Source organism: Hypanus sabinus, chromosome 8, assembly GCF_030144855.1.
Source record: "Hypanus sabinus isolate sHypSab1 chromosome 8, sHypSab1.hap1, whole genome shotgun sequence".
In the NCBI taxonomy this organism is placed as follows: domain Eukaryota; kingdom Metazoa; phylum Chordata; class Chondrichthyes; order Myliobatiformes; family Dasyatidae; genus Hypanus; species Hypanus sabinus.
The window spans coordinates 84,154,746-84,181,626 of NC_082713.1; the positions used below are offsets into that span (position 1 = coordinate 84,154,746).

Consider the following 26,881-nt stretch of genomic DNA (forward strand, 5'->3'; position numbering starts at 1 on the left):
ACTCCCTGCAAATGAGATTCTGATCTCACCCAAATTAAGGGGAAAAACCTGCATGCTTTAACCTGATCTATACCCCTCATCATTTTGAATATCTCTGTAAGATCTCTCCTCATTCTCCTGCACGCCAGGGAATAAAGTCCTATGCTATTCAACCTATTGCTGTACTCAGGCCCTCCACATAAACTTTCTCTGCACTCTTTCAATCTTACTGATATCTTCCCTGCAGGTAGGTGACCAGAACAGCAGAAAATACTCTAAATTTGGCCTCACAGCTTGTCTTACACAACTTCAACATAATTTTCCAACTGCTCTAATTGATTTATGAAAGGCAATATGCAAAATGCTCTCCTTACGACCCCATCTACCCATGATACCACTTTCAAGGGAATATGGACCTGTATCGCCAGGTCATCTCAGTGCCCTACCATTTACTGTGCAACTCTTAGCTCAGTTTGTCCTCCCAAAGGGAGGCTTGACTGCATTAAGATCCATCTGTCATTTTTCAGCCTATTTTCCCAGATGATCCAAATCACTGTGCAAGCTTTGGTAGCATTCCTCACTGTCCAATATGTCCTCAATTTTAGTGTCATCCACAAATTTACTGATCTAGTTTACCACATTACCAATAGACCAGGCATCAGTTGTTGATTGCCTGAGCATATCTTCTCTAAATTTTTCAATACCTTTACCTCAACCAACATTGCTAGAACCCCTTTACCTGTCTCTTTGTCTCATCTGTTAATGCTGAAATCAGTACAGTGGAAAACGTCAACTTTCAGTGATTTAATCTCAAACTAAACTTTAATGGAATTTAATTTATTGGCACGGCTTTAAGCAATTTTATGGCAATTGCCGCAATATTATACAGTCATACTTTTATCTGTGTTATTATTTCCTTGTTTCCTAATAGAAATCACTAAGCACTGTTGGACTGTTCTGTTTCTGTTAGTTTCCTCTGGCTTCCAAAGTCATACCTCTGGCTCCCATACTTGATTATTAATCAACTATCTTCCTCAAACAATTTAGTGTCAGTGTCAGTTCTATTTCTCTAATAATTGAGTTTAAAACTTCCGCAGAGGCATCAGCAAACCCCGTAAGGACAGTGGTGTCAGCTCTGCTGGGATGACAGCCCATATTACCCACGTACTCCCTTCCCCCAGAGCCAGTCCCATATCCTGGGGACCTCATGTAATCCTCCTACAGCATCTCTTCGATATGCATTCATTTTAATTTTCTTCCTACCTGCCTACCCATGGGGACTTAACAATGTCTAATTTGGAGGTGGAAATCATAGATTCTGCCACATCCTGAAGAATAGCTAAAGAGTTTTAGTCCCATGCTCTTATAACACAAATAATAGCAGTATTAATCTAATTCAAATTTTAGTTATTATCTTATTAATTGTGGCTTACAAGTTATTTATCATTAAAACTGTGATAGACAGTGGATTGAATTTCCCAGAGTTAATGCAGTTGATCATGTAGATATGGATTGAGATAAGGTATTTAAAAAGATACTATAAATTACGGCAGATATCAGTAGATTAAAGTTATGGGACTAAAGGAAAAATAATGGCTTGGTTACAAAATTGGATTAGAGAAAGGAAATAGGGATAGAGGTGAGCTGGCGTTTTTGGAACTGAGAAACAAATCCAGTTGTTTTCCCTGAGAGTCAACTTTGCACCCATTACTCTTCCTACTATAAATTAATGATATGGAAAGATATACAGAGTGTAATTTCAATGTTCGTTGATGATACAAAAGAATCAAAGATAATCAATAGCAAGAGGCCAGAAGCATGGCACAGTGATGCATTTAGTACAGCTGTTGCCTGCCATTTCCAAAGACCCGTGTTCAATCCTGATCACTGGCATTGTTGTGTGGCGTTTGCACCTTCTCCCTGTGGCTGTGCGGGTTTCTTTCAGGTGGTCAGGTTCCTCCCACATCCCAAAACCACACTGGTTGGCCAATGTAAAATTTCTTTGGTGTTCAGGTATGTAAAAGAATCTCGGGAGTGAGTTGTGGAGAAAATAAGTTACAGAGAATATTAGTGGAGGAATGGAATTGCTCTGTGAACTAGCATGGATGCAATAAACTGAATGGGGTCTTTCTATGCTGTAAGTATATGTATGAGGACATGAGGATGCTTGAGAAACAGACAGACACATGCAATTCAAGACTAAAGGAGAGGAGTAGTTTATTTCAGTGGGCAGAAAGATAAACTATGAGGTTAAGACATTATATAGAACAGAAAGATCTGTGGATGGATATAAACAAGCCCAAGGAAGTGACAGAACAAGTTGAGAAGTCGAACCATAAAGTATCCAGTTTCTTTCTGTTCATAATTAGAAATACAACAGTACAATCAAAGAAGTTATGCTAAAACTTTATAAAACATTGTGGTATTCCAGTTGGAATATTTTGTTCACTTACTGGGATCACCACCTTTGGAATAATGTCAAGGACTAAGAGATTGATGAGAACAAGAACGGGATGAGGGAGTGTAGTTCTGTGGAGGCATTGGGGAAGCTGAAGTTGTTCTCCGTAAGGGAGAGGTTTCAAAGAGGCTTGATGGAGTTCATAAATTTCAATAAATGGATTTCCCATCTGTGGCACACTTTCAATGCTGACCTATGATGCTGTCTGTGTGGAGTTTGCTTGTTCTCCCTGTGACTGCTTGGGTTTCCCCTGGTAGTCTACCTTTCTTTCACATTCCAAAAACACACAGGTGAGTGGGTGAATTAACTACTGAAAATTGTTTCTCGTGTGTGGGTGAGTGACAGAATCAGTGGGTGGGGGGAGTTGACAAAATTGGGCAAAGTGATGGCAGATGGAAATGAACTCAGACAAATGTGAATGATGCATTTTGGGAAGTCAAACTAGGCCAGAATAGAAACAGAGTGAAATACAGGGTTCTGGGAAGCATTGTAGAACAGAGAGACCAAGAGGTACAGGCGCATGCTTCCCTAAACATAGTAACATGCTTTGGTAGGGTAGTGAAGGGGTATGGCAGGCTTGTCTTTATTGGTTAGGGCACTGAGTACAAGAGTTTGGCCATCATATTGTAGCTGTACCACACATTGGTGAGACCGTATCTGGACTACTGCATGTAGTTTTGGTCCCCATACTATGGGAAAGATACTAAACTAGAGAGGGTGCAGAAAAGATTCACAAGGATGTTGTTGAAATGAGATAGGCTTGAGTTATTAGGAATGACAGGATAGGCTGGGACTCCTTTCCCCAGTGTGAACGAGGCAGAGTGAGGGGAGAAACTTAAAATTATAAAATCATGAGGGATATAGGTAAGGTCACAGTTCTTTTCTCAACAAAGAACAATCAGAAACTAGAGGGAGTAGGTTTAATGTGAGATGGGAAGGACCAGAGGGGACCTGTGGAGCAGGTATTTCATGCAGAAGATACTGGGTACATGGAATAAGTTGCCAGAGAGTAGAGGTGGGTACAAATGTGTAATATCCGGATAGGAAAGGCTCTGAGGGATATGGGCCAAATGCAGGCAATTCAGACTTGCTCAGGAATGCACCTTGGTCAGTAAGGACAAGTTGGGCTGAAGGGCCACATTTAGTGGTACACAACTCTGTGACTTTCTGCAACACCCAAAATGCTGGAGGAACTCAGCAGATCAGCCAGCATCTATGGAGGGGAATAACAGTGGGCTGAGACCCTGTGACTATGACTTCATGACTTGTAAGAACCACAGATTTAAGATAATCAGTGAAAGCTTGCAAAGTAACATGAGGATGCATTCCTCCTTTCTATGGTAAATTGGTACAAACTGGAATTGCCTGGCTGAAGGGGCACTGGAAGCATATACAACTTTAATTTGCAGAGTTAATCGAATGAACATACAAAAAGTAAAATCTTGTAATATTATACTCGAAGAGTCTCCTTCTGCAATGTGTTAATACATTAACCTTCATGGCTTTAGAATGTGTTAAAGAGTTTTAAAGTCAGCGCTTTTGAGGTCACTGTTGGAGGAAAACACAACAGCCAACCTAAAAATAGCAATATTCCAAAAATAGCACTGAGGAGGATGATCAGCATTAGCTGTTGTTTCAGAGAAAAATATTGAAATATGAATTAAAAAGATGCAGGGTACACTGATAAGTCAGTAGTTCTAAATTCTGACAGATATTGTACAAAAGAGATGCTGGCAAAAATAAAATATTGAAAATAACAGCAGGTCAGCAAAAGTGAAATCTCCCCATAGACTGATAGTGACAGCAACAAACTCTCAAGCTTTTCTTGGAGGTATTCCATGAATACCTGACAAAGTATTCATCCCCCACAACTACTTTCACATTTTACTGTCTCAGTGTCGAAATTTAAAATATATTGAAGTAGGATTTTTTGAGCTAATCTACAAAACATATGCATCATGTCAAATGAAAAAAAATTCCAAAACCTGTCAACAATTTACTAAAAATTAAAAACAAAAATTGTGAGGCTGACAAAGTATTCATTCCTTTTGTAATTACTAACTTTCCTCAGGTGCAATATACCTTCACACCATCAGTCACTCTGAATAAGCTGCAGAAGTCAATGGCTGCAAACGAAGGTGAAGTTGCTAGCTCCACAATCTCTAAGGCCTTACACAAAAACGTTACTTATGGAAGAGTGGCAAGAAAGAAGCCCCGGCTAAAAAAAAACATATCTTTGCCTGTAAAGACTTTGCAAAATGTCAGGTAGAAGATATTGTAACAATATGGAAGATAGTCTTGTGGTCGGATGAGATTGAAGTGGATCTTTTTGGCCTCAACATTAAACAACATGTGTGGTGTAAATCTAATAATGTGCATTAGCCAGGTAACACTATCCCGACAGTAAAGTATGGCGGAGGTAGCATCATGCTATGGTGATGCTTTTCAGCAGCAGGAAGCGGAAGTCTGGTCAAGCTTGATGGGAAGGTGAATGCTACTAAATCCAGAGAGATCCTAGATAAAAACCTGCCAGAAAGCTTAAACTGGGGAGAAAGTTTATCTTTCAGCAGGACAATGACCCAAAGCACACTGCCAGAGCAACCATGGAGTGGCTTCAAAAGAAGAAGATTGATGTCCTTGAGCGGACCAGGCAGAGTCTCAATCTTAACTTGATCGAACATCTCTGGCAAGACCTCAAGATTGCTGTCCACCACTACTCCCAACTAACCAGGCACAGCTTGAACAATTTTGCAAGGAGGAATGGGAAAACATCACATCAAAGCTAATAGAGGTTTATCCAAAAAGACTACAGGCTGTAATAGCTGTGAGAAGTGGTTCAACTAAGTTCTGAGCAAAGGGGGATGAATACTTCTGACCTGCTGACATTTCAGTGTTTGAATTTTTAGTTTTTCATGCTTTACAATTTTCTCTCAAATAAAAGATCTCAATTAAATTGATCAAAGTCCATGGTTGTAATCCTCATTTATGTGAGCAAAGGTTTGAAGGTTGAATACATTTCCAAGGCTCTGTATATAAATTCTGACATCTCCCAAATTAGCTGCAGTCTTGCAATGCATCAACCAAACTCCTTTAGTCTCTGAATTTTGTGGTTTCCTTTTCACTTATAAGCAAATATGTTGTTCTTCCCTGTTTAGTTTTTTAAAGAACTCTTTCAGACAATGGCATACAGTTGAAATATTAATGTCATATGGCAAATCAATGTAAATCAATTGGCAGCATTGGTTAAAACAGTCATTTGTTTTCAACAACACTATTGCTAGCAGTTATGTGAACACATGCTCTTCACAATCATGATCCATAGCTATCCTTAGTTTGCTAGATAAATGGACTTCACAGCTAAGTTCCTGGTAGATCATGATCTACAATAATTCTGCAGCTGTTGATGTGAGGTAAATTACAAAGCACTACATTCTTCTTAAATCAGTTACAACATATAACCATGATCCGGAGAAGAGAGATTTCTGACAGAGGTGTCAGCAGAATTTTGCAAAAATGTTAAATGCCACAAATCAGCCACATGTGCACAACAAAGTAAATCTTCACAACTCAAATGATATTTGCTCTAGAAAGCAACAATTGAGGCTATTGCATAGCCAATTAAATTACTGAATGACTACTAAAAACTCAAGTACAGATGCACCTAATACCAGCAACACTTGCTATGTAATGGATGGTTATTACAAAGAGACAATAAGGATTTACACACCGTTTATGCAGAAAGGGAGGTTAAGGCAGCGCTTAGTTTTCCTTTGGGAAACTTCTGAGGGGAACAACAACACAAAATTGCCTCTGATAGGGATAATATCTGCCTTTTCTGTTTTAAGTTACTTCCATTGGCATTAAGCACACAGTTTAAGTACCTTTTCTAGCTATCTCTGTCTAAACTATTTTTCCTGATGAATAGGATTATTCCATTCCTGAATGATTGCACATAAGTTACAGCAAGAACTGTAGAGTGCATTTTAAAATGCATGGAACATGCACCCTTTGCTAAGCTAAATAGCAAAATGTAACATTTTAAATTTGTGCCCGAGAAACAAACTCAAAAATAAAACCCACAATTTGACTTTAGAACTTACATGGTAGAGAGGCACCGTGTTGCTTTCAGGCAGTGGAAAATTCAAGATCTCCTGAGGAGTGGGTTCGAGTCTCACTGGGGCTGTCAGTACAGAGGGACTAATAGGGTAGCTGGGACTACCTGGGTTCTTCCTCCTCCTTGATCTCCTGCCTGTGTCTCTCTTGCTGTCCCTCTGTGTCATAGGGTCCTCTTGAATGATCAGAACCTTATCATCACTCAGGTATTGTAGAAGTGAATCCTCTGGGTCAAATGAGGAAAGAACCAGAAAGTAGTGAGTTCATTTGCAAATGCATCAAAAGACACAAGCTTGAAAAACTATGTTAAAGAATCACTTCCTTTAAAAAAGTTCAGGCAACCACAAGGCAGCATCATCACAGCCCACAGCCATATGATCTGAACCATGTTCGGATACACCCAATCAAAACTACTAACTCTTCCATTACATCAAAAACTTATTTTGTAGGTACTGGTAAAGTTACCATAAAAAGACATTGTGCAGTTTTATTTTCTGTCATATGGTGCATGAAAAACAAACAAAATATGGTTTAAGTTAGTTAGATTCTGTTTTGTAACTACTTCCTGCAGTGATAGCATATAGCACCTACAGCATTTGACAGTGATCTATTTTCTCCGAAGTTTGCAAAGGTTCGGCATGACATCTAAAACTTCGACAGACTTCTATAGACGTGTGGTGGAGAACACATTTACATGGAGTGCTGTCGCAGGGAAACAGCTTCCATCATCAGAGACCCTCACCACCCAGGACATGCTCTCTTCTCACTGCTACCCAGAGAAAGGAAGCTTCAGGACTCACACCACCAGGTTCAGGAGCAGTTATTACCCCTCAACCATCAGGCTCTTGAACCAAAGGAGAAACTTCACTCAGCTTCACCCACCCCATTACTGAAATGTTCCCACTACCTATGGTCTCGCTTTCAAGGGCTCCTCATCTCATGTTCTCAACATTTATTGCTTATTTATTTATCTCTCGCACACTGCTCGAATGCCCGGTAAGTTCATTGATTTGTTATGGTTATTTTTCTATTACGAGTGAGCCTGCAAGAAGATGACTCTCAGGATTGACAATGGTGTCATGTGTACTTTGATAATAAATTTACTTTGAACTTTGACATTTACTTTATTTTAGGCACTACAGTCATGTAAACATCTTTTTACGTTCAATTATAATATGAAAATCCTAAATAATGTCACAAACTGTACTTGTTTAGATCTATAATGTATAACAAAACTAGACAATGCTGGAAAAGCTCAGCAGGTTAGGCAGCATCTGTGGAAAGAGAAAGTTAATGTCTCAGGTCCAGCACCCATTCCAATGAAGTATCACTGAACCTGAAATAGCCAGCTGAGTGTTTTCAGCATTTTTGATTTTTATTTCAGATTTCCAGCATTAGCAATATCTTTTTGATTTTTTGTGCTTGCTTACAGATTTACAAATTAATTTTCACCCTTTGAGACATTTTAGTGCAGACTGAATCAAGACCAGGGAGTGGAAATGCTGGATAATTTATGAATGCTCCTCACCTTTCAAAGGAAAAGTTCCTGTTACACCTCATACTTTTACCTCCTGCATACAAAGTGAATGTGTGACTATAATCCTGTATACAGTGAGACACTGACCCTGTTCAGAAGTTGGGAGGAACTATAAGACAATCTCCACAGAGACATATGCTTGTTGTATATGCTTCCTTGTTGTAGTAAAATAATCTGAGGTCTGAGGATGACCATCAGCACTCAAAGAAGTGTTGTGGTTAGCACAATGCTTTGCAATATCGGCAAACTAGGTTCAATTTCCACTGCTGCCTGTCAGGAGTTTGTATGTTCTCCCCGTGACTGCGAGGGTTTCCTCCAGATGCTCTGGTTTCCTCCCACAGTCTAAAGACATACCAGTTGGTAGGTTAATTGGTCATTGTAAATTGACCCGTGATTAGGTTCAGATCGAACCGGAAGACTGCTGGACAACATGGCTCAAAGGGCCAATGGAACTATTCCCTGCTGCGTCTCAGTAAGTGAATAAACATACACACAAATAAATAAACAATCATACACACACACACACACACACACACACACACACACACACACACACACACACACACATATTCCATTGAGAAGCTGGTGGTAAGCCATCTTGTTGAACTGCTGTGGGAAGTTGCTGTAGGATTAGGCAGTTGTGATGAAGGAACACTGATTTACAAACACGTCTCATACTGTACATGAGAGGCAGGTGAATCCATAATTGATGATCATTGAGTCAGAGCCACAGAGCAGGGATATGGGCCAGCTGAATCTGTATCAACCATCAAGCTCCATTTTACACCAATCCTATTCTAATCCTATTTTATTCTCCGCACAGACCTATGAGCTTTCTCAACATCTAAACTATCATCTACGAATTAGGGATAACTCACAGAGGCCAATTAAACTACTAGTCCACTTAACTTTGGGATGTTCGAGAAAATTAGTGGACATGGAAAAAATCCACCCATCATAGGGTGAACATGTCAACTCTACAATTGAACGTGGGTTACTGGAGCTGGCAGGCAGCAGTTGTACCCGCTGCACCACTGCACTGCCCATGTCCTTCCTGCGGTAGTGATTGCAGATTCCGGAGACACAAGTGAGTGCAGATGCTGAAATCTGGATCTGGACCTGGACCTGGATCTGGATGCACAGTGGGGAACTGGAGCAGAGTTCGAATTGACGACGTTTCCAGTCAAAACACTATTTTGACTCAAAGTATGAATGGTTCCTTTCATCACATGGCCTGCTGGGACTGTCAAGCAGACTGCTGGTGCAGATTCAGAAAGTGCTATCCGAATCACCGAAGTGAGCAACTGAAGTGCAATTTGTAGAGGAGAAGGACACAGCACAAGCACTACATAACAGGCCTTCCACACTTCATGCTAAAAAGGAAAACAGCTAAGTAAAAAGTCCAGGTCTAGCCACGCTGGGAGATGATGGTGAGGGATTTGCGAGTAAGAGGAGCACAGTCACAGTGATAAAGGGTAGAGTCATATTAACAATTAGGGGCCAGGGCATCTTAAAACTTCACCCTGGAATTGGACGAATTGTTCTGGGGCTTGGTGGGAGAAGATAGGTTAGGAATAGCTGAAGTGTGGGGAAGGAGGCAGTGAGATAAATTATGAATGTTTGAAGGAGGAAGGGCATTGGGAAGATAAGATCAGCAATCAGAATCTGAGGTTTTAGAAGTTTAAGATGATCCATTTGGGAGGGAGTCATTAAATGGCATGGAAGAACAGAGACTAAAGGTAAGTATTTTCATGAAATTAGGTTTTAAGTCTGCAAGACAATAAAACCATAAGACATAAGAGCACAATTAGGCCATACAGCCTATTGAGTCTGCTCTCCATTCCATCATGATTGATTTATTATCCACCGTAACTCCATTCTCCTGCCTTCTCCCTATAACCTTTGACACCCAGACTAATTAAGATCCTATCAATCCAGTGGCTTGGCCTCCACTGCCATCTGTGGCAAAGAATTCCATTGATTCACCACCATCTAGCTAAAGGAATTCCTCCTCATCTTTTTTTAAAAAGGTCTATCCTTCCATACTGAAACTGTGCCCTCTGCTTCTAGACTCTCCCACTACAGGAAACATCCTCTCCATGTCCACACTGTCTAGGTTTTTCAATATTTGATAGGTGTCGGTGGGTCCCATTTCATTCCTCTAAACTCCAGCGAGTGCAATTCACAGGGCAAACAGCATGATATCTGCTCTGTGAAAGCCCATGTTCAGACTGGTGACTTGAGCTAATCACAAGCCACAAGCCACAGCAGGATCAATGTTGTATCCTGCTGGACATGTTTGCATCCCATTGTGCATTAACACATCAGATGGACAAAATCATGGAATAACTATCACAGTTATTGTGGAACTCACATTAGTGACTATTTTTGAACAAATATTTTATGAAATTGTAACGCATAGTGCTCAATCATATTATAAAGCACCATCCAACTTCTATGCACTCCTCCTGGCATTAATCTTTGGGCAGCCTCAGTGCTGTCTCTGCCATGTGATTTATTCATGAAGGTCACACTGCTGACTTAATGAAGTTTTAATAAAGCAGCATAAGAAATAGGAACAGGAGTGAGCCATTTGCCCTCGTACTTGCTCCACCATTCAATAAGATTGTGGATGATCTTCCAATGGGGTCACTTCCCTAAGCTGACCCCATATCCCTTGAATACCTTAGACCCATAAGACCGTAAGATATAGAAGCAGAATTAGGCCATAGGGCCCATCAAGTCTGCTTCATCATTTCATCATGGCTGATCCAATTTTCCTGTCAGCCCAAATCTCCTACTTTCTCTCAGCTTCCTTTCATGCCCTGACCAGTCGAGAATCTATCAACAGCCTTAAAAATACATGCAGACTTGGCCTCCACAGCCATCTGCAGCAGAGAATTCCACAGAGTTACCACTTTCTGGCTGAAGAAATTCCTCCTCATCTCCATTCGAAAAGGATGTCCCTCGATTCTGATGCTGTATCCTCTGGTCTTAGACTCTCCCACCATTGGAAACATCCTCTCCACATCAAGGCCTATCAAGGTCTTTCACCATTCAATAGGTTTCAATGAGGTTACCCCTCATTTTCCTGAATTCCAGCAAATAGAGTCATCAAACATTCTTCATATGACAAGTCATTCAATCCTGGAATCATTTTCGTGAACCTCATTTGAACCCTCTCCAGTTTCAGCACATCCTTTCTAATGTAAGAGGCCCAAACCTGCTCACAATACTCCAACTGAGGCCTCACTAGTGCTTTAATCTTAACATTCAAAACCTATGATTCAAGCTTGAAAATGGCTGGTGACAGAACTTGGAAAAAAATTCCAAAATTTCACCATTCTCTGAGAGAATATACTTTTCCTATCTCTATCCTGAATGACTGCGACCCTATTTTGAGACTGATCAATTCTGATGTAATTGAATAGTGAAAGAGGCTCAAGGGGCAGAACATCCAATTATTATTCTATATGTTAAAGCTTTAATTTTAAGTTCTTCAATAACATATAGAGAGCTTGCCTTACTAGTCTGAAAATACTCAGCCATTCACATCCCCTACACCTAATTGTGTTTTGTGTATTAAGGTCAAGAACAACCTAGGCCTTTAGCAACTTTCGGGCAATGAAAATAAGGTATTATAAGGAAACAGCAAATTTGAGATTAAATGTTGAAGTCTATTAAAGGTGTATGCACTCCATTGAAATCAAGCCCTTGCAATAAGAAGCAAGTACACGTGATCTTATAAAGCCTACTTGTTCTGTTAGGCTTGCCAAGCTCACTGCCAACTCTTTTCAAGCTCTCTGATAAATTAGTGAAGCTGAAATCTTCTGCATTTTGCTTTTTTCAGAAATAACTTCAGAAGTCTGAGCAGACCAGAGATAGGTGTAATACCCATTGGTTGCAATGAATACTTTGTGCAATTAATAGAAAAAATGGATTCAGAAGGTATTATCAATTTATCATTAAAAAACTCCAAGAAAATTGATTTGAAATAACTTTGGGATAAAATATCTGAAAGCTTGTGTCATAGTACAGGCATATTGATGGTAGATGCAAAAATTCTCATGTGAATTAATCACACGATTACACATCCCACTTCATACTTTTCTCCTGAGAGATGTTGCAAAACAACAGAATAGTTAATAACATTAGCCTGTTATTCCCTTCCATTACAATCAATGGTAACATCAAACTTACAGAGACATTAATTGCAGCAGATACAGTGGCATGCAAAAGCTTGGGCACCACAGTCAAAATTTCTGTTACTGTGAATAGCTAAGCGAGTAAAAGATGACCTGATTTCCAAAAGGCATAAAGTTAAAGATGACACATTTCTTTAATATTTTAAGCAAAATGACTTTTTTATTTCCATATTTTACATTTCAAAATCACAAAGAAAGGAAAAGGGCCCAAAACAAAAGTTTGGGCACCCTGCATGGTCAGTACTTAGTAACACCCCCTTTGGCAAGTATCACAGCTTGGAAACGCTTTCTGTAGCCAGCTAAGAGATTTCATGGAAGAGGTGAGGTGTTCTTTTCATGATTTCTATAAGCACCATGCTTAGAGCAATCAATTTTTAAATAGTGTGTATTTGTGTTCAAAAAGCAGTGACTTTTGTCACTGACAGTTGGCAAAAGATAAACAATAAGACAATACTGAACTGCTTTGCTCACTGCAGCTTCAAGCATTCAGCCTTGGACATGCCAGAAAGGGCCAGGAATGAAAATGAAACTATTTCAATACTTCAACAAGTTAGGACCTATGAGGAATTTGAAGCGATGGACAATTCTCTTGAATGTTACAATGAAATCAACAATTTGGAGGGTGAAATCTTTGCTAGCATTGCATGAACACAGTCCTTTATCTATACCAGGTGTCTATGCCTGTACTATGACACAAGATTTCACAATAGTCCAAATAGTACAGGCACATTCATGGTAGATGACAGATGAATTCCTCTCTCCACTACTTTCAGAAAGATACCGCAGATGCTGGACATATGCAAGATGCTCCTACAGAATGGCTGCAAGGCGAAGAAAATCAATCAGGCCCTTAAAAAGGCTGATGTTTAAACCAGGAAAACAGGAAATCTAACAACCCATCACTACCACTTGTCTTCCCTATATTTCAAAGGTTCAAAGGTCCAATTTCATGTCAGAGAAATGTATACAGTATACATCCTGAAATGCTTTTTCTTCGCAAAACATCCATGAAAACAAAGAAGTGCCCCAAAGAATGAACAACAGTTAAGCGTGAGAACCCCAAAGTCCCCCCACCGATTCCCCCTCCCACGTGTGGTCAATAGTGGTTACAACTTAGGAAAGTTGATAGAGCTGTTAATAAAGTGTATTTGCCTTCATTATTCAAGGGATTGATTTCAAGAGATGCAAGGTGATGTTGCAGCTTTATTAAGCAGAAATAACTAATACAAAGGGGCATAATTTTAATGTTCTGGATAGATACCGAAAGACATCACCCTCTGTCCCTCAAACATAAGCGAGAAATGTTCCACAGAAGTTATTATCTCCATTTTCCAACAATCCCCTCTCCCCCCACCGGCAAAACAAAAATTTCCACAGTTTCTGGAAGGATCACCAGGATCCTGAAGAAATACTGAACTAATACCATCCCCAAACCCATAGGGAAGCTCAAATCATGGCTTATGTGGGTCAAAGATGACCTGGCCTCAGGTCAGCTGGCACTTAGAGGATTCCTTGTGACTGTGGAGCTGCGTATATAAGCCAGACAGGACACACAGTGGAAATCTGCATCAAGCAGCAGAGGAGGTGTATCTGTTTGGGGTACCCAGAGAAATCAGCGGTAGCAGAACACTACATTTACAATGGCCATTGAATTGACTTCAATGGTACAAAACTACTGTGCCTTGTCAATGGCTTTTGGGACTGCCTGGTAAAGGAAGCCATTGAAATAAAGCTAGACAAAAAAGAATATTAACAAAGGCAAAGTATGAACTGGAATTCGATTGTAAACAAGGTGGGAGAGCAGTCATCTGACTGGATGAGGACCAACCAATCAGGAGGGACAGACTACGGGATAGACATGGCAAGGCATCATCCATGAAGAAGATGGCAGAGTTTGTCATTGAAACGTCAGTTATAATTGATACCCGTACCTGGCTGGAAGCCTGAGAATAGTTTATTCCTAAACTTACTGTATTAGAACACCATACATTTTGCTGGCTCTTTCCGTCTAGTTAATCTCCTCAAGCAAGGTCCTGGATAGATACTGACAGACATCGCCCTCCCTCCTCAAACATAAGCAAGAAATGTTCTACAGAATTTATTATCTCAATTTTCCCATCCAGGGACACTGCTCTCTGCAGGGGATTGTTGCGACTGTGCAACGGATACCCCAGGTGTACCTGGGAGAGTGTTTGCAAAGGTTCAGGAGGAGCTGAATAGGCTGGTGACCAACTGTGCCTGCAGGAGAAATTCTCTTTTTACAAAAGAGCTGTGAGGATTCTCCAGGACAACACGATGACACTTCTGTCGGAAAGTCACTAGAGAAATCATGGCTAAGGAACCAGTACTTTGGCAAAACCCGCACTGCAGACAAAAGCATGAGCACACTGTCTATTCCAGTGAGCAGATGGAAGAACAGTAGCATAGTGGTTAACAGAACGCTTTACAGTACAGGTGACCTGGGTTCAACTCTCACCACTGCCTATAAAGAGTTTGAACGTTCTCCTCGTGACCGCGTAGGTTTCCTCCAGCAGCTCCAGTTTCCTCCCATTGTCCAAAGTTGTGCCGGTTGGTAGGTTAATTAGTCATTGTAAATTGTCCCATGAATAGGCTCAGATTAAATCAGGGAATTGCTGTGCAGCATGTCTCGAGGGGCCGGAGAGGCCTGGTTTGTGCTGTATTTCCATAAAATGAAATAAATAATACTGAGACTTGCAAAATGAGAGTAACCTTCACAGAGAGAGAGTATGAAGGCATATAAAGCATTTATGAAGGTATAAAGTTTATATGTGACATCTGAGATCTTAAGAAGTCACTAATCTCAGTGAGGACATGCTGCAGTTGGAACTCTAGCCTTTAAATAGGAGGGTTCAAAGAAATGCTTTTCCCCCCGAGAGAGAAAGAACTGCTAATTTTCCAGACCACTAAAGCTAAAGATCACCTTGAAGATGAGCGCATGTTGCTTGAAGCTGGAAGAAAATGGTGAGAAGGTATCTCAATGAAAAATGAGGAAATAAAATCCCTAACCATGGATTTGAGCATGAGTTAAGTCAATTTTATGTTTTGTGATGTAATAAATTTCTAGCCACTTGTTCTACAGTTCGGCAGCACCAACAGACCAACTGCATATCAAATAGGCAAATTTGCATTTTAACTCTATGCACACATATATTTGTGCATAAATATATATTCATTCATAGAAATTAATGAAAAAAACTTATTAGTGAGGCAGACTATAAATTGGTTCTGCTATCACATCATTTTCACAAAATATGGTATTTACTCAGAGATTTTATTGCGTCTGAGGCTCATTTTGCAAACGAACCACAACTCTGTCATAACGTGAAAGGTCAAAGCAGCACCCTCAGCAGATATATTAGTTTCCTGTACAATGACAGAAAGTCAGCAAGATGTTTGAGATATATTTAGGCTTGATATTGCCAATGCTACCAGTAGACTTCTGCTGAACTCAAGAGAGGGAAAGTTTTGCTCTGCAACTTAGTTTTGGAATCAGCATTCCTAGGTCACAGCCAAGACTGGAGGCATTATGCAATCTCTCCCTCCAACATACCCTGGACTTTTCAGTGATAACATATCTGAGCTTACATCCGTCCATGACCCTGGCCCAGCACCTTTGCCACTGCAAGATTTGGAACATCTTTCCTTTCACCTCTTCCCTTCCCACTAATGTTCCCTCTAAATTATAATGTCCACTGTGCGCAAAAATCCTGTGCTGGGCAATTTTTTGCCCAGTGACAACAACATGTGTGAATAATTTCTTCAATAAAAACAGTATAAATAAGAGTTATAAAATCTGTAGATGAATCATTGCAAACTCCACGTTTTCAACACCCTCTGCATCAGAAACCAGAAAAGGAAATGTGATTGTGTACAATCGTGAAATATACTTAACATGCCAACGAGGTGGAGAGTGACAACCTTTTGTGTGTGGTTTAAATTCATTTGTGCGCTAGTAGCAAAATACCTGTACGCGCATGAACACACACACACACACACTAGAGGGAACATTGCCTTGCACCAGGGACTCAAACAGTCTTCTTAGGTGAAGCAGCATATCACTTGCACTTCTTGCTATGTAGTAATTCCATTCTGGCATAAGTGTCCTTATTTTCTAGTTGTGTCAGGACCAAGTGCATGATAGCTGCTATGGCCCCTGTTGTAGAGCGGTTCTGTCGGTAAGCATCTTGGTGAGTGTCTAATGTGGCATGAATGGAGCTTTTCATATGTGTCATTATCAGCCGTTCAAAGCAGGTCATGATAATTGACATCAGTGCCACAGGGTGGAGGTCATTTAGTTCTGAAGGTGTAGAGTTCTTTGGTACGGGGATGATGGTGGTTGATTTTGAGCATGTGGGGACAGCAGCCTGGATGAGTGAAGCATTGGAGATGTCCATGAAGACATCAGTGAGCTGGGGTGCAGATTCATTGCTTGTGGACCTTCTTTCATTTGCTATATTTAACATGATGTTTTGCCTGTTCTAACCATTTCTTATTCAGCCACATGTTTTTTGGAATTGGATTTCCCAACCCTAGCTCAGAAATAGAACAGTCTGGACAACCTCTTGCCATGGACTTGCTCCTAACCATGGTTTTTCTTTTCTTCATGTTATGGCATATTTTATGTTCTGTGTTGTGTCTGTACCTGTACCTGACCGTACTTGTGTACATGGCAATAAACTCTACTTGACGTGACTTGACAAAGCAGTCTGATGCAACAGGAGGTCTTTGGCAATGGGAATCTCCGTTTGTTATTTATGATTTTTAGGAATTTTTCACAGCACCATGTGTGAATAATTAGGTGCTACAGAGGCAATATTGAGATCTTTTCCTTCAACTAACTGTGATTATGTAAGAAGAGTGGGCACCAGCTGAAAATGCCCTGTCCTCATTCCAGTAATGGTTGCAGCTCTCAATGGGAAAGTGAGTGATGACTCCAGCCATTACTGGTCCACTGTGCAGCTTGGGAATACTTTACCAACAGGCATAGCACCTTGTTTTTCTAACAATCACCTCAATAGCTTGATTTAAGAGATGGCCATCTCAGGAGATGCCTTATCCAGTGACTACAAAGTGCTTGACTAAAATTAATAGGAGAGGCAGAGGGTCCAGGGTGCAAATTGCCAGGAATGATTCCCCAAGGACACAGTGGCACAGTTGGTAGCACAACGGCCTTAGAGCTCCAGTGATCTGAATTAAAATCTAACCAGCAGTGCTGTTTGTAAGGAGCTTCACACCCTCCCTGTGATGGTATAGGCATCCTCCAGTTGCTCAGCTCCCTCCTACTCCCTTTGCCACTCCGTTGAAGGATACCGAAGACCTTGGCCCTTTGCCTACTGTCTCTCTAGTTGCAAAAGGTCCAAGGCCACCACTTCTGAAGCCTGTTCAGAAGGCTTCACCTCAAGAATGCTCAAATGTTGTAGAAGTTTGCACTGCTGACTCATATGAATTCTCAATAGCAAACCTGTCATTTATTATTTACCTTTAATCAAATATATCTTCCCCCTGCTGATCAGATATGGTTGCTGATCAGATATGGTTTCTGTTTAGACCCAGATGAAGTATCACTTCACATAATACTACATACATACGAAAAAATTACATAAGAAAAGCATGATGGTTGATGTACTGTGACCGTTTTATCTTCTGTGAGTTCTGCATTTACTTGTCAAATGGTAATTTTGCATGATTCATCATACAAGGCACATTTTCAAATTAACTGTGCATTATTGCTACAACTTATGATGTGGTGTATGAAAATCTACACCTTTTGAAAGAATTTTCAGGGTATGGACCTCCAGACCAAGTTGACCTGGATGAGAGACTAGACAGGGACCTGTCCGGTGGGCCATATCTCCATCCATATGCTTGCAGATGTCACCACAGTAATGGCTCAATCTCAAATAACAAACGTGCTTGTGTACAAGAAGGAGAAAAGAGCCTAGGAATCTAGTGTCATGACAATAGCTTTTCCTTTAATGTCAGCAAAACAAAAGAGCTGGTCATTGACTTCAGGAAACATGTAGTACACATGCTCCTGTTTACATCAATGCTATTGAGACTGAGATTGTTGAGAGCTCCAGGTTCATCACCGGTACCCTGTCATAGTCCAACCATATAAATGCCAAGGCCAAGAAAGTACACCAGTACCTGTTTCCTCAGAAGATAAAGAAATCTGTCACGTCCCCATTGAGCCTCACCTATTTTTGTTGATGCACCACAAGAAGATCCTACCCAGATGCTTCACTCCCTGATATGGAAACTGAGGACACTGCTTAGCACAGCACAAGAATCAGCCTGCCTCCCCTCTATGGACTCACTGCTTTTCTCACTGCCTCAGTAAAGTAAGCAACAGCCACACTGAACATTCTCTCTTCGGGCAGAAGTTGAAAACATGTTCCACCAGGCTGAAGGCAGATTCTATCACACTGTCATAAGACTATTGAGTGGACATCTTGTATATGATAAGATGGGCTCCTCTACTCACTATCTATCATTATAGCGTTGCATCTTATTGTCGGCCTGTGCTGTAATTGTAACACTGCAGTATACTCTATTCATTTACTGCCTTTTTCAATGTACTGATGTGAGGAACGCTCCTGGGCATGAGGGTAAACTACATCCGGCTGTGGAGCATTTGCTTTGGGTAATGAGGTTACCATTAAATTCACCCTTAGGCAAGGTGTAGAACCTAGTAGCCCCCCTACTTGGGTTACAGAGAAGCCACAGAATGCAGGTGGTGGATGAAGCAGAAGGCAAGTTGTGAGTAACACAATCGATGGTTCCTGCTTCTCAGACACTGAGCAGAAGATCCTTTTAATAGGACAATGGTCAGGGTCACCCGTCTTGTAAAGACACAGCATTGGAAGCAAGCAAAGGGAAGCTACTTCTTGTATTTCATCCCTAGTACAACCATGGTTAATACATACACAAAAATAAAAGACAACAGTGTAAATGGGAGCGCACTACCAAATAGTGCGTTCACCTCGCTTGGTACAGGATATGATGTAACCAGACAGATGAGCCGCAATTGTCATACCATTACTGTCTGCAAGAACAAGAGACTGCAAATTGCCACTTGGAATGTTCAAATCCTGCGCCAAGCTGGTAAGCTAGAAAATGTAAAATTAGAAATGAAGAGCCTAGGCCTAAGTGAAATACGATGGAAAGACACTGGAGTATTCCAATCAGGTGACTACAGGATGATATCCTCTGGAGGAGATAAACTTGAAAAGGGTGTTGCAATCATCTTAGGCAAAGGAACATCTAAGAGGATATTGGCATATCTCAGACAGAAAGATGTTAATCAAATTAAAAGGACAACAAAACAACATCTCTATCATCCAAGTATATGCACCCACAACGGCAAGCTCAGAGGAAGAAAATGATGCCTTCTACCACTCCCTAGACAAAGCACTAGAACAATGCAAATCACAAGAAGTCATAATTGTCATGAATGATTTAAATGCAGAAGTTGGTGAGGGAAGAGAAGACCATATTGTTGGAGACCAGGGATTGGGAGAAAGAAATGAAAGAGGAGAAAAGCTTATATCACGGTGTAAAACAAACAATCAGATAATCACCAACACTTGGTTTAAACAACACCTAAGAAGGAAATGGACATGGAGAAGCCCCGATGGGAACAACAAAAATCAAATTGATTACATAACAATCTATTACAGATTCAAAAATTCGATAACTCAGTCGAAAAGCTACCCTGGAGCAGACTGTGGGAGCGACCATTTACCAGTCATTTGCAAAATGAAAATAAAGATGAGAAAATTAAAGAAACCAAAAAGATCAGAGTCACTGGAATATCAACAACTATAAAACAACACTCATCTGAAAACAGAATACACAATCAAGGAGAAAAACCATTTTCAATTGCTGCAGGATGAAGGAGGCAAATCTTCCTGGGACATACTGACGGAATCCATGGTTGAAGCTGCAAAAGAAACCATCCCAGGAAAAGAGCAGAAAAGTAAGAAGAAATGGATAGCTGAAGATACAATACCATTGATGCAACAAAAATAGACCATCAAACCAAGAGACAGCGAAGATTACAAGCAACTTGATAAGACAATAAAAAGAAAATACAGAGAAGCTAAAGACAGATGGCTAAATGAGAAATGCTCAGAGATAGAAACGCTACAAACCCATAACTCTGGAGCAAAGATGATGCACAGTAAGATTAAAGAACTAACGGGGAAATTACCTTGCTCAGCAAGTGGATGCATCAAGGCAAAAGACAGCAAATTATGAGCAAAGTGGAAATCCTAAACAGATGGACAGAATATATGAAAGAACTTTTTGAAGGCCAAAGAGGAGAAAAAACAAATATAAAAAAGAATCTTGAAGGACCCAACATTCTAAAATCAGAAATTCAAACAGCCATAAATAAAGCAAAACATAACAGAGCAACTGGTCCAGACAACATCGCTGTTGAAATGAGACTAGCCTTGAAAGATTTTGGAATACAGAAAGTAACAGAAATAGCAAATGAAATCTATGATCACGGGGATATACCTGATGATTTAAGTAAATCAGTGTTCATCAGACTTCCAAAGAAAGAGGGAGCAACAGAATGTGAGTTACATCGTACAATAAGCCTGATGAGCCACGTGGCAAAAATTATTCTCAGAGTAATCATGATGAGAGCAAGACGCTGTATTAAACCAGAAATCAATAAAGAACAAAGCGGCTTTGTGGAAAACACTGGAACCAGAAATGCAATTTTCATGCTATGGATGATCTGTGAACGAGCCATCCAGCTACAAAAAGACATCTACCTATGTTTCATCGACTATACGAAAGATTTTGACACTGTCAGACACCAAGATTTCCTGGAAGTGCTTCAAGATCTTGACATAGATGGGAAAGATATATGTTTCTTAAGAAACTTATTCCGGGACCAGTCAGCATCCATCAGAGTAGAAGGAGGAGTGAGTGAGTATGTGAATATCATGGGAGGAGTCAGGCAAAGTTGTGTCTTTTCACCGGACTTATTCAAACTGTATAGTGAAAATATCTTGAGAAGTATCAAAGATATCAAAGGGCTCACAATTGGAGGCCATAATATAAATAACATTAGATATGCTGATGACATCGTACTAATACTGACTCAGAAACAAAACTGCAAGAACTACTCACTACTGTGGCAGTAGAAAGTAATCGCAGAGGCCTCTCAATCAACACCAAGACAGAAAGCATGGTCATCTCCAGAAAGACAAACATCCCACAATGTATGATCAAGATCGGAAATACAACCATCAAACAAGTCAACAAATTCAGATATCTTGGCAGCCAAATAACAAGTGATGGCAGGTGCGACACAGATGCCAAATACAGAATAGCAATGGCGAAAGAAGCTTTCCAAAAATTGAAGACCATATTAACAGACAGAAAGATGAGCATCTACACTAGAAACAGAATACTGCAGTGCTACATTTACTCTATCCTGACTTATGGAAGTGAATGTTGGACCATTTCCCCAGCAATGGAAAAGAGACTAGAAATGGCTCAATTATGGTTCTACAGGAGAATGTTAAAAATATCATGGACTACACACACATCAAATGAAGAAGTTCTCAGAAGAGCCCAAGCAGTTAGATCATTCATACCAACAATAAGAGAAAGACAACTCAGATTCCTAGGACACATGATGCGGAAAGATGAACTGGAAAAAACTCATACTCTCCGGAAAGATTGAGGGGAGCAAACTGAAAGGAAGACGTTGGCTTATGTACATCAAAAGCCTAGCCAGGTGGCTAGACATTGAGGAAATGGATGTCATTCAAAGAACGGGGTATAGATTTGTATGGAAAACCATTGTCACCAACATCCGCATTGGATATGGTACCAAGACAGACAGACAGATGTGAGGAAAGGGTCTGTATGGGCAACATGTAAAACAAAGCTTTTTTACAGTACTAATAATAAACCAATTTACCAATTTAGGAGAATTCACATCACCCTTTCAGAGTACCCTCAGCAACATTCATCTCCCGTCTACCACCACAACACATACCAGGTTCTTTGATCTGTGAGATTGTTGTGTGTGCATTCTAGCTGTGTCGAATAAGGCACCACAGTAGCGTACAGGTTAGTGACCGCTCAGGGTGTCGGAGGTCAGAATTCAATTCTGGGGCGCTCTGTCTGCATATCCTTTCCGTGAAGCATGTGGATATCCTCTGGATGCTCCGATTTCCTCCCATAGCTTAGTACTGCTTAGTAGGTTCACAAAGACGAGGAAATCTGCAGATGCTGGAGATCCAAAGTAGCACACACAAAATGCTGGAGGTACTCTGTAAGCTAGGCAGCATCTCTGGGAAAGAGTAAACCGCCGATGTTTTGGGCCGAGACCCTTAGTCAGGACCAGCAAGAAGGGGAAGAAGTCCAAGTAAGAAGGTGGGGGAGGAGGGGAGGAAGAGGTGCAAGGTGGCATGTGATAGGTGAATCCAGGAGAGGGCGAGAGGGAAGCTGATTGGTGAAAGAACAGGGAAGCTGATTGGTGAAAGAGATACAGGGCTGGAGAAGGGAGAATCTTACAGGAGAGGACAGATGACCAGGGAAGAAAGGGAAGGGAGAGGAGCATCAGAGGGAAGTGATGGGCAGGTAAGGAGATAAGGTGAGAGAGGGAAAATAGAATGGGGAATGGTGAAGGAGAGGTGGGGGAGCATTACGGTAGTTTGAGAAATTGATATTCATGCCAACAGATTGGAGGCTACCGCGATGGAATAAAAGATGCTGCTCCTCCAATGTGAGTGTGGCCTCATCGCGACAGTAGAGGAGGCCATGGATGGACATATCGGAATGGGAATGGGAAGTGGAATCGTAATGCTGGCCACCGGGAGATCCTGCTTTCCGTGGCGGATGGAGTGAAGGTACTTGACGAAGCGGTCTCCTAATCTACATTCGGTCTTCCCAATACACAGGCCACACTGGGAGCACAGGATATGATAGATAACCCCAGCAGACTTGCAGCTGAAGTGTTGCCTCACCTGGAAGGACTGTTTGGGGCCCTGAATGGTAGTGAGGGAGGAGGTATAGCACTTGTTCCGCTTGCAAGGTTAAGTACCAGGAAGGAGATCAGTGGGGAGGAGCGTGCACGGGAGACGCATGATCCCTGTGGAAAGCGGAAAGTGGGGAGAGGAGGAGAGAAGAGCTTGGTAGTGGGATCCCTTTGGAAATGGCCAAAATTACGGAGAATCATGCACTGGACGTGAAGCTCAGTCTGTGATAGCTGAGGAAAAGAAGAACTCGATCCCTGGTGTGGCAGCGGAAGGATGGGTGAGGGTAGATGTGCGTGAAATGGAACTTCTTTCACCAATCAACTTCACAGCTCTTTACTTCATCCCCTCCCCCCCATATCACCTGTCACCTTGTAAATTTTCCTCCCTTTCCCCACCCCCTTATTCTGACTTTGTCTCTTCCTTTCCAGTCCTTGTGAAAGGGCTCAGCCTGAAATATTGGCCTTTTACTCTTTTCCACCGATCCTGCTTGGCCTGCTGTGCTCCCCCAGCATTTTGTGTGTATTCCATTGAGTGGATTAATTGGTCGTTGGAAGTAATCCTGTGATTAGCCTGCAGCTAAATCGGTGGGTTGCTGGGAGGCGTGGTTTGTTGTGCCAGTAGGGCCTCTTCAACACTGTTTCTCTAAATAAAAGAAAAATTACTACAGTGCTAAACCATGTTTTGGATACCTTTAAGAACTGGTTTGTATTATGGGGCATGGCGGATGCATAATTGTTCCCAGTCACTGCTGATCATTTAAGAGTTACTTGCTTCATGGAGGCTCTGCTGCACCAGCTCTGCCTCAGACTGAGCAGCTTTGCTGGCAACAGCATTGGAGAAACCCACAGGTACTACAGTAGCAATCTGAGTTGAGTGGTTTTAGGAGGTTTTCAGTGAGAAAGGTTCTGATTTACTGTAGGTCTTAACTTCATCGATCAACTAATGTCGAGAGAATGTAATTAAGAATAGGAGGCAGTGCACAGCTGATGCAGCAAGAGAAGAATGCAAAGCAAACTGATAAAAAAGGAAAGGTTGCACATAGAATCCTGTTCAACAGACAGCTTAGCTTCACAAAAAAAAGCAGTAGTCTGAAGATTGGTATTCCAAGCAAAAGGCTAAAATGATGTCGTGCAGTCACATCACATCATTGTATGGACATTGTATGAATTCTTGCATTCAAGGCTATCTAGAATAACACTGAAATTTTCATTACTATTTGGCCTCATTGACCCAGGCCAGGATTTATGCAGCAACTTTGCCTCTTACATCCCACTTCACGAGCCAGCATTCCTCCTTTCCCTATAGATTATCTAGTCAAATGCATCCATGCTAATGCCCTCACCATGAAAGGTTAACCTTCCAACCACATTTTGAATAAAAAAACTTCTTCCTGAACTTCCTTTCCTCTTGTGGTTCTCAGTGATTATCTTCTATCAGAATTCTCTATTTGTAGCCAATATTTTAGTCTCCTCTACAAGTGGAATCAATGTTTCTGCATCTGCTCTGCCAGTTCTATATTTAGAATCAAATCAGATTAAGTCTGCACTAACGGGTAGAACTTTGACTACATTCGACCCTGCGTTGGTACCAGAGATAATTGAATTATGCAGTGAGGTGCTTATATATAGCTGCTGGTGTGACATGAGATCTCAGTAGTGCAGTTTCACGCATCTGGCATTAGGAAGTAACAGTATCAAAGTGTATCGAGAGGAACAGGTGAGGCTCTCTCCTCATGCTGAAAACTGCCATCTTGTGAATACTCCAGCCAACATCTGTTTGAGTGATTATTAATGCTAACATGTTGTTCCTGCAATTTAATTATGAAACTCAATTACAAAAAATCATCTGCATTGCAAAGTTTTTTTGTTTATTATGTTCAAATTTATGTTGTGGGCCTTAACTTCGGCTAATTGGAGAACTCTCTGGGCTTGTTGCCCCTGCACCATGCTTTTCCCTCAAGAGGCCCCAGGCAGAGGCTTAGAAGAGTTCAGCACAGGGACAGGCCATTCCATGCACAATGGAAAATATCCAGAGACTCAACAGCTTAACCTGCCTATCCATTTATTCCTCTCCAGGAAGCATCGGGCGACAACCTTGCCGTTTCTTATGCATTTGTCTAATTTTCACAAGGACGAGTTGCTAGCCTGACGTTCCCATCCATGCTGGGTGGGAAGCGTGCAAGGAGCCGGCTGGATTTAAACCCAGGTCCACTTGCTTCAAAATCCAGTGTGAATGCCACTACACCACTGACGACTTTCTTCTGCGAAAGAGAGCTTGTTTAAAATTATTTTGATCTAATGTGATACTGTGAAGTAAAACACACAGTGCATCTCCAACAGTATTTTACAATTGCAAACACGAGGAAATCTGCAAATGTTGGAAATTCAAACAACACATACAAAATGCTGGTGGAACACGGCAGGTCAGGCAGCATCTATAGGGAGAAGCACTGTCGACGTTTTGGGTCGAGACCCTTCGTCAGGACTCATGACTCAGGATGGTGTCCTGACGAAGGGTCTCAGCCCAAAACGTCAACAGCGCTTCTCCCTATAGATGCTGCCTGGCCTGCTGTGTTCCACCAGCATTTTGTGTGTGTTGTTTGAATTTTATAATTGAATTGAATTGACTTTATTACTTACATCCTTCATATACGAGGAATAAAAATCTTTACATTATGTCTCTGTATAAATGTGCAAGGTGCAATTTATAATAAATATTATGTACAACAGGACAGTCAATAGAACATAGAAATACAGTTGTGTCAGTGTGAGTTCATCAGTCTGATGGCCTGGTGGAAGAAGCTGTCCCAGAGCCTGTTGGTCCTGGCTTTTATGCTGCGGTACCGTTTCCCGGATGGTAGCAGCTGGGACAGTTTGTGGTTGTGGTGACTCAGGTCCCCAATGATCCTTCGGGCCCTTTTTACACACCTGTCCTTGTAAATGTCCTGAATAGTGGGAAGTTCACACCTACAGATACGCTGGGCTTCCACACCACACTCTGCAGAGTCCTGTGATTGAGGGAGGTACAGTCCCCATTCCAGGCTGTGATGTAGCCAGGCAGGATGCTCTCAATTGTGTCCCTGTAGAAAGTTCTTAGAATTTGGGGGCCCATACCAGATTCCTTCAACAGTCTGAGGTCAAAGAGGCACTGTTGTACCTTTCTCACCACACATGTACAGACCACATAAAATCATCGGTGATGTTTATGCCGAGGAACTTAAAGCTGTTCACCCTCTCAACCCCAGATCCATTGATGTCAACAGGGGTTGGCCTGTCTCCATTCCTCCTGGAGTTCACAACCAGCTCCTTTGTTTGTTGTCGTGACATTGAGGGAGATGTTGTTTTCTTGACACCACTGTGTCAGGGTGATGACTTCTCTGGAGGCTGCCTCATTATTATTTGAGGCTAGGCCAATCAGTGTAGTATCGTCAGTAACTTTAATTAGCAGATTGGAGCTGTGGGTGGCAACACAGTTATGGGTATACTGAGAGTAAAGGAGGGGGCTTAGGACACAGCCCTGAGGGGCACCTGTGTTGAGGGTCAGAGAGGCAGGGGTGAGG

At 41.4% G+C, this 26,881-nt stretch overlaps 1 protein-coding gene across 1 annotated transcript in view; it reads right to left on the reverse strand.

The window, feature by feature from the left end:
* si:ch211-26b3.4 (connector enhancer of kinase suppressor of ras 2) overlaps window positions 1-26,881 on the reverse strand; it is a 911,874-nt gene that overhangs the window by 222,484 nt on the left and 662,509 nt on the right. Inside the window, exon 12 of the mRNA XM_059977444.1 lies at window positions 6,538-6,776. Within this exon, the coding sequence (XP_059833427.1) occupies window positions 6,538-6,776 (239 nt within the window). The remainder of the gene's footprint in view (window positions 1-6,537; window positions 6,777-26,881) is intronic.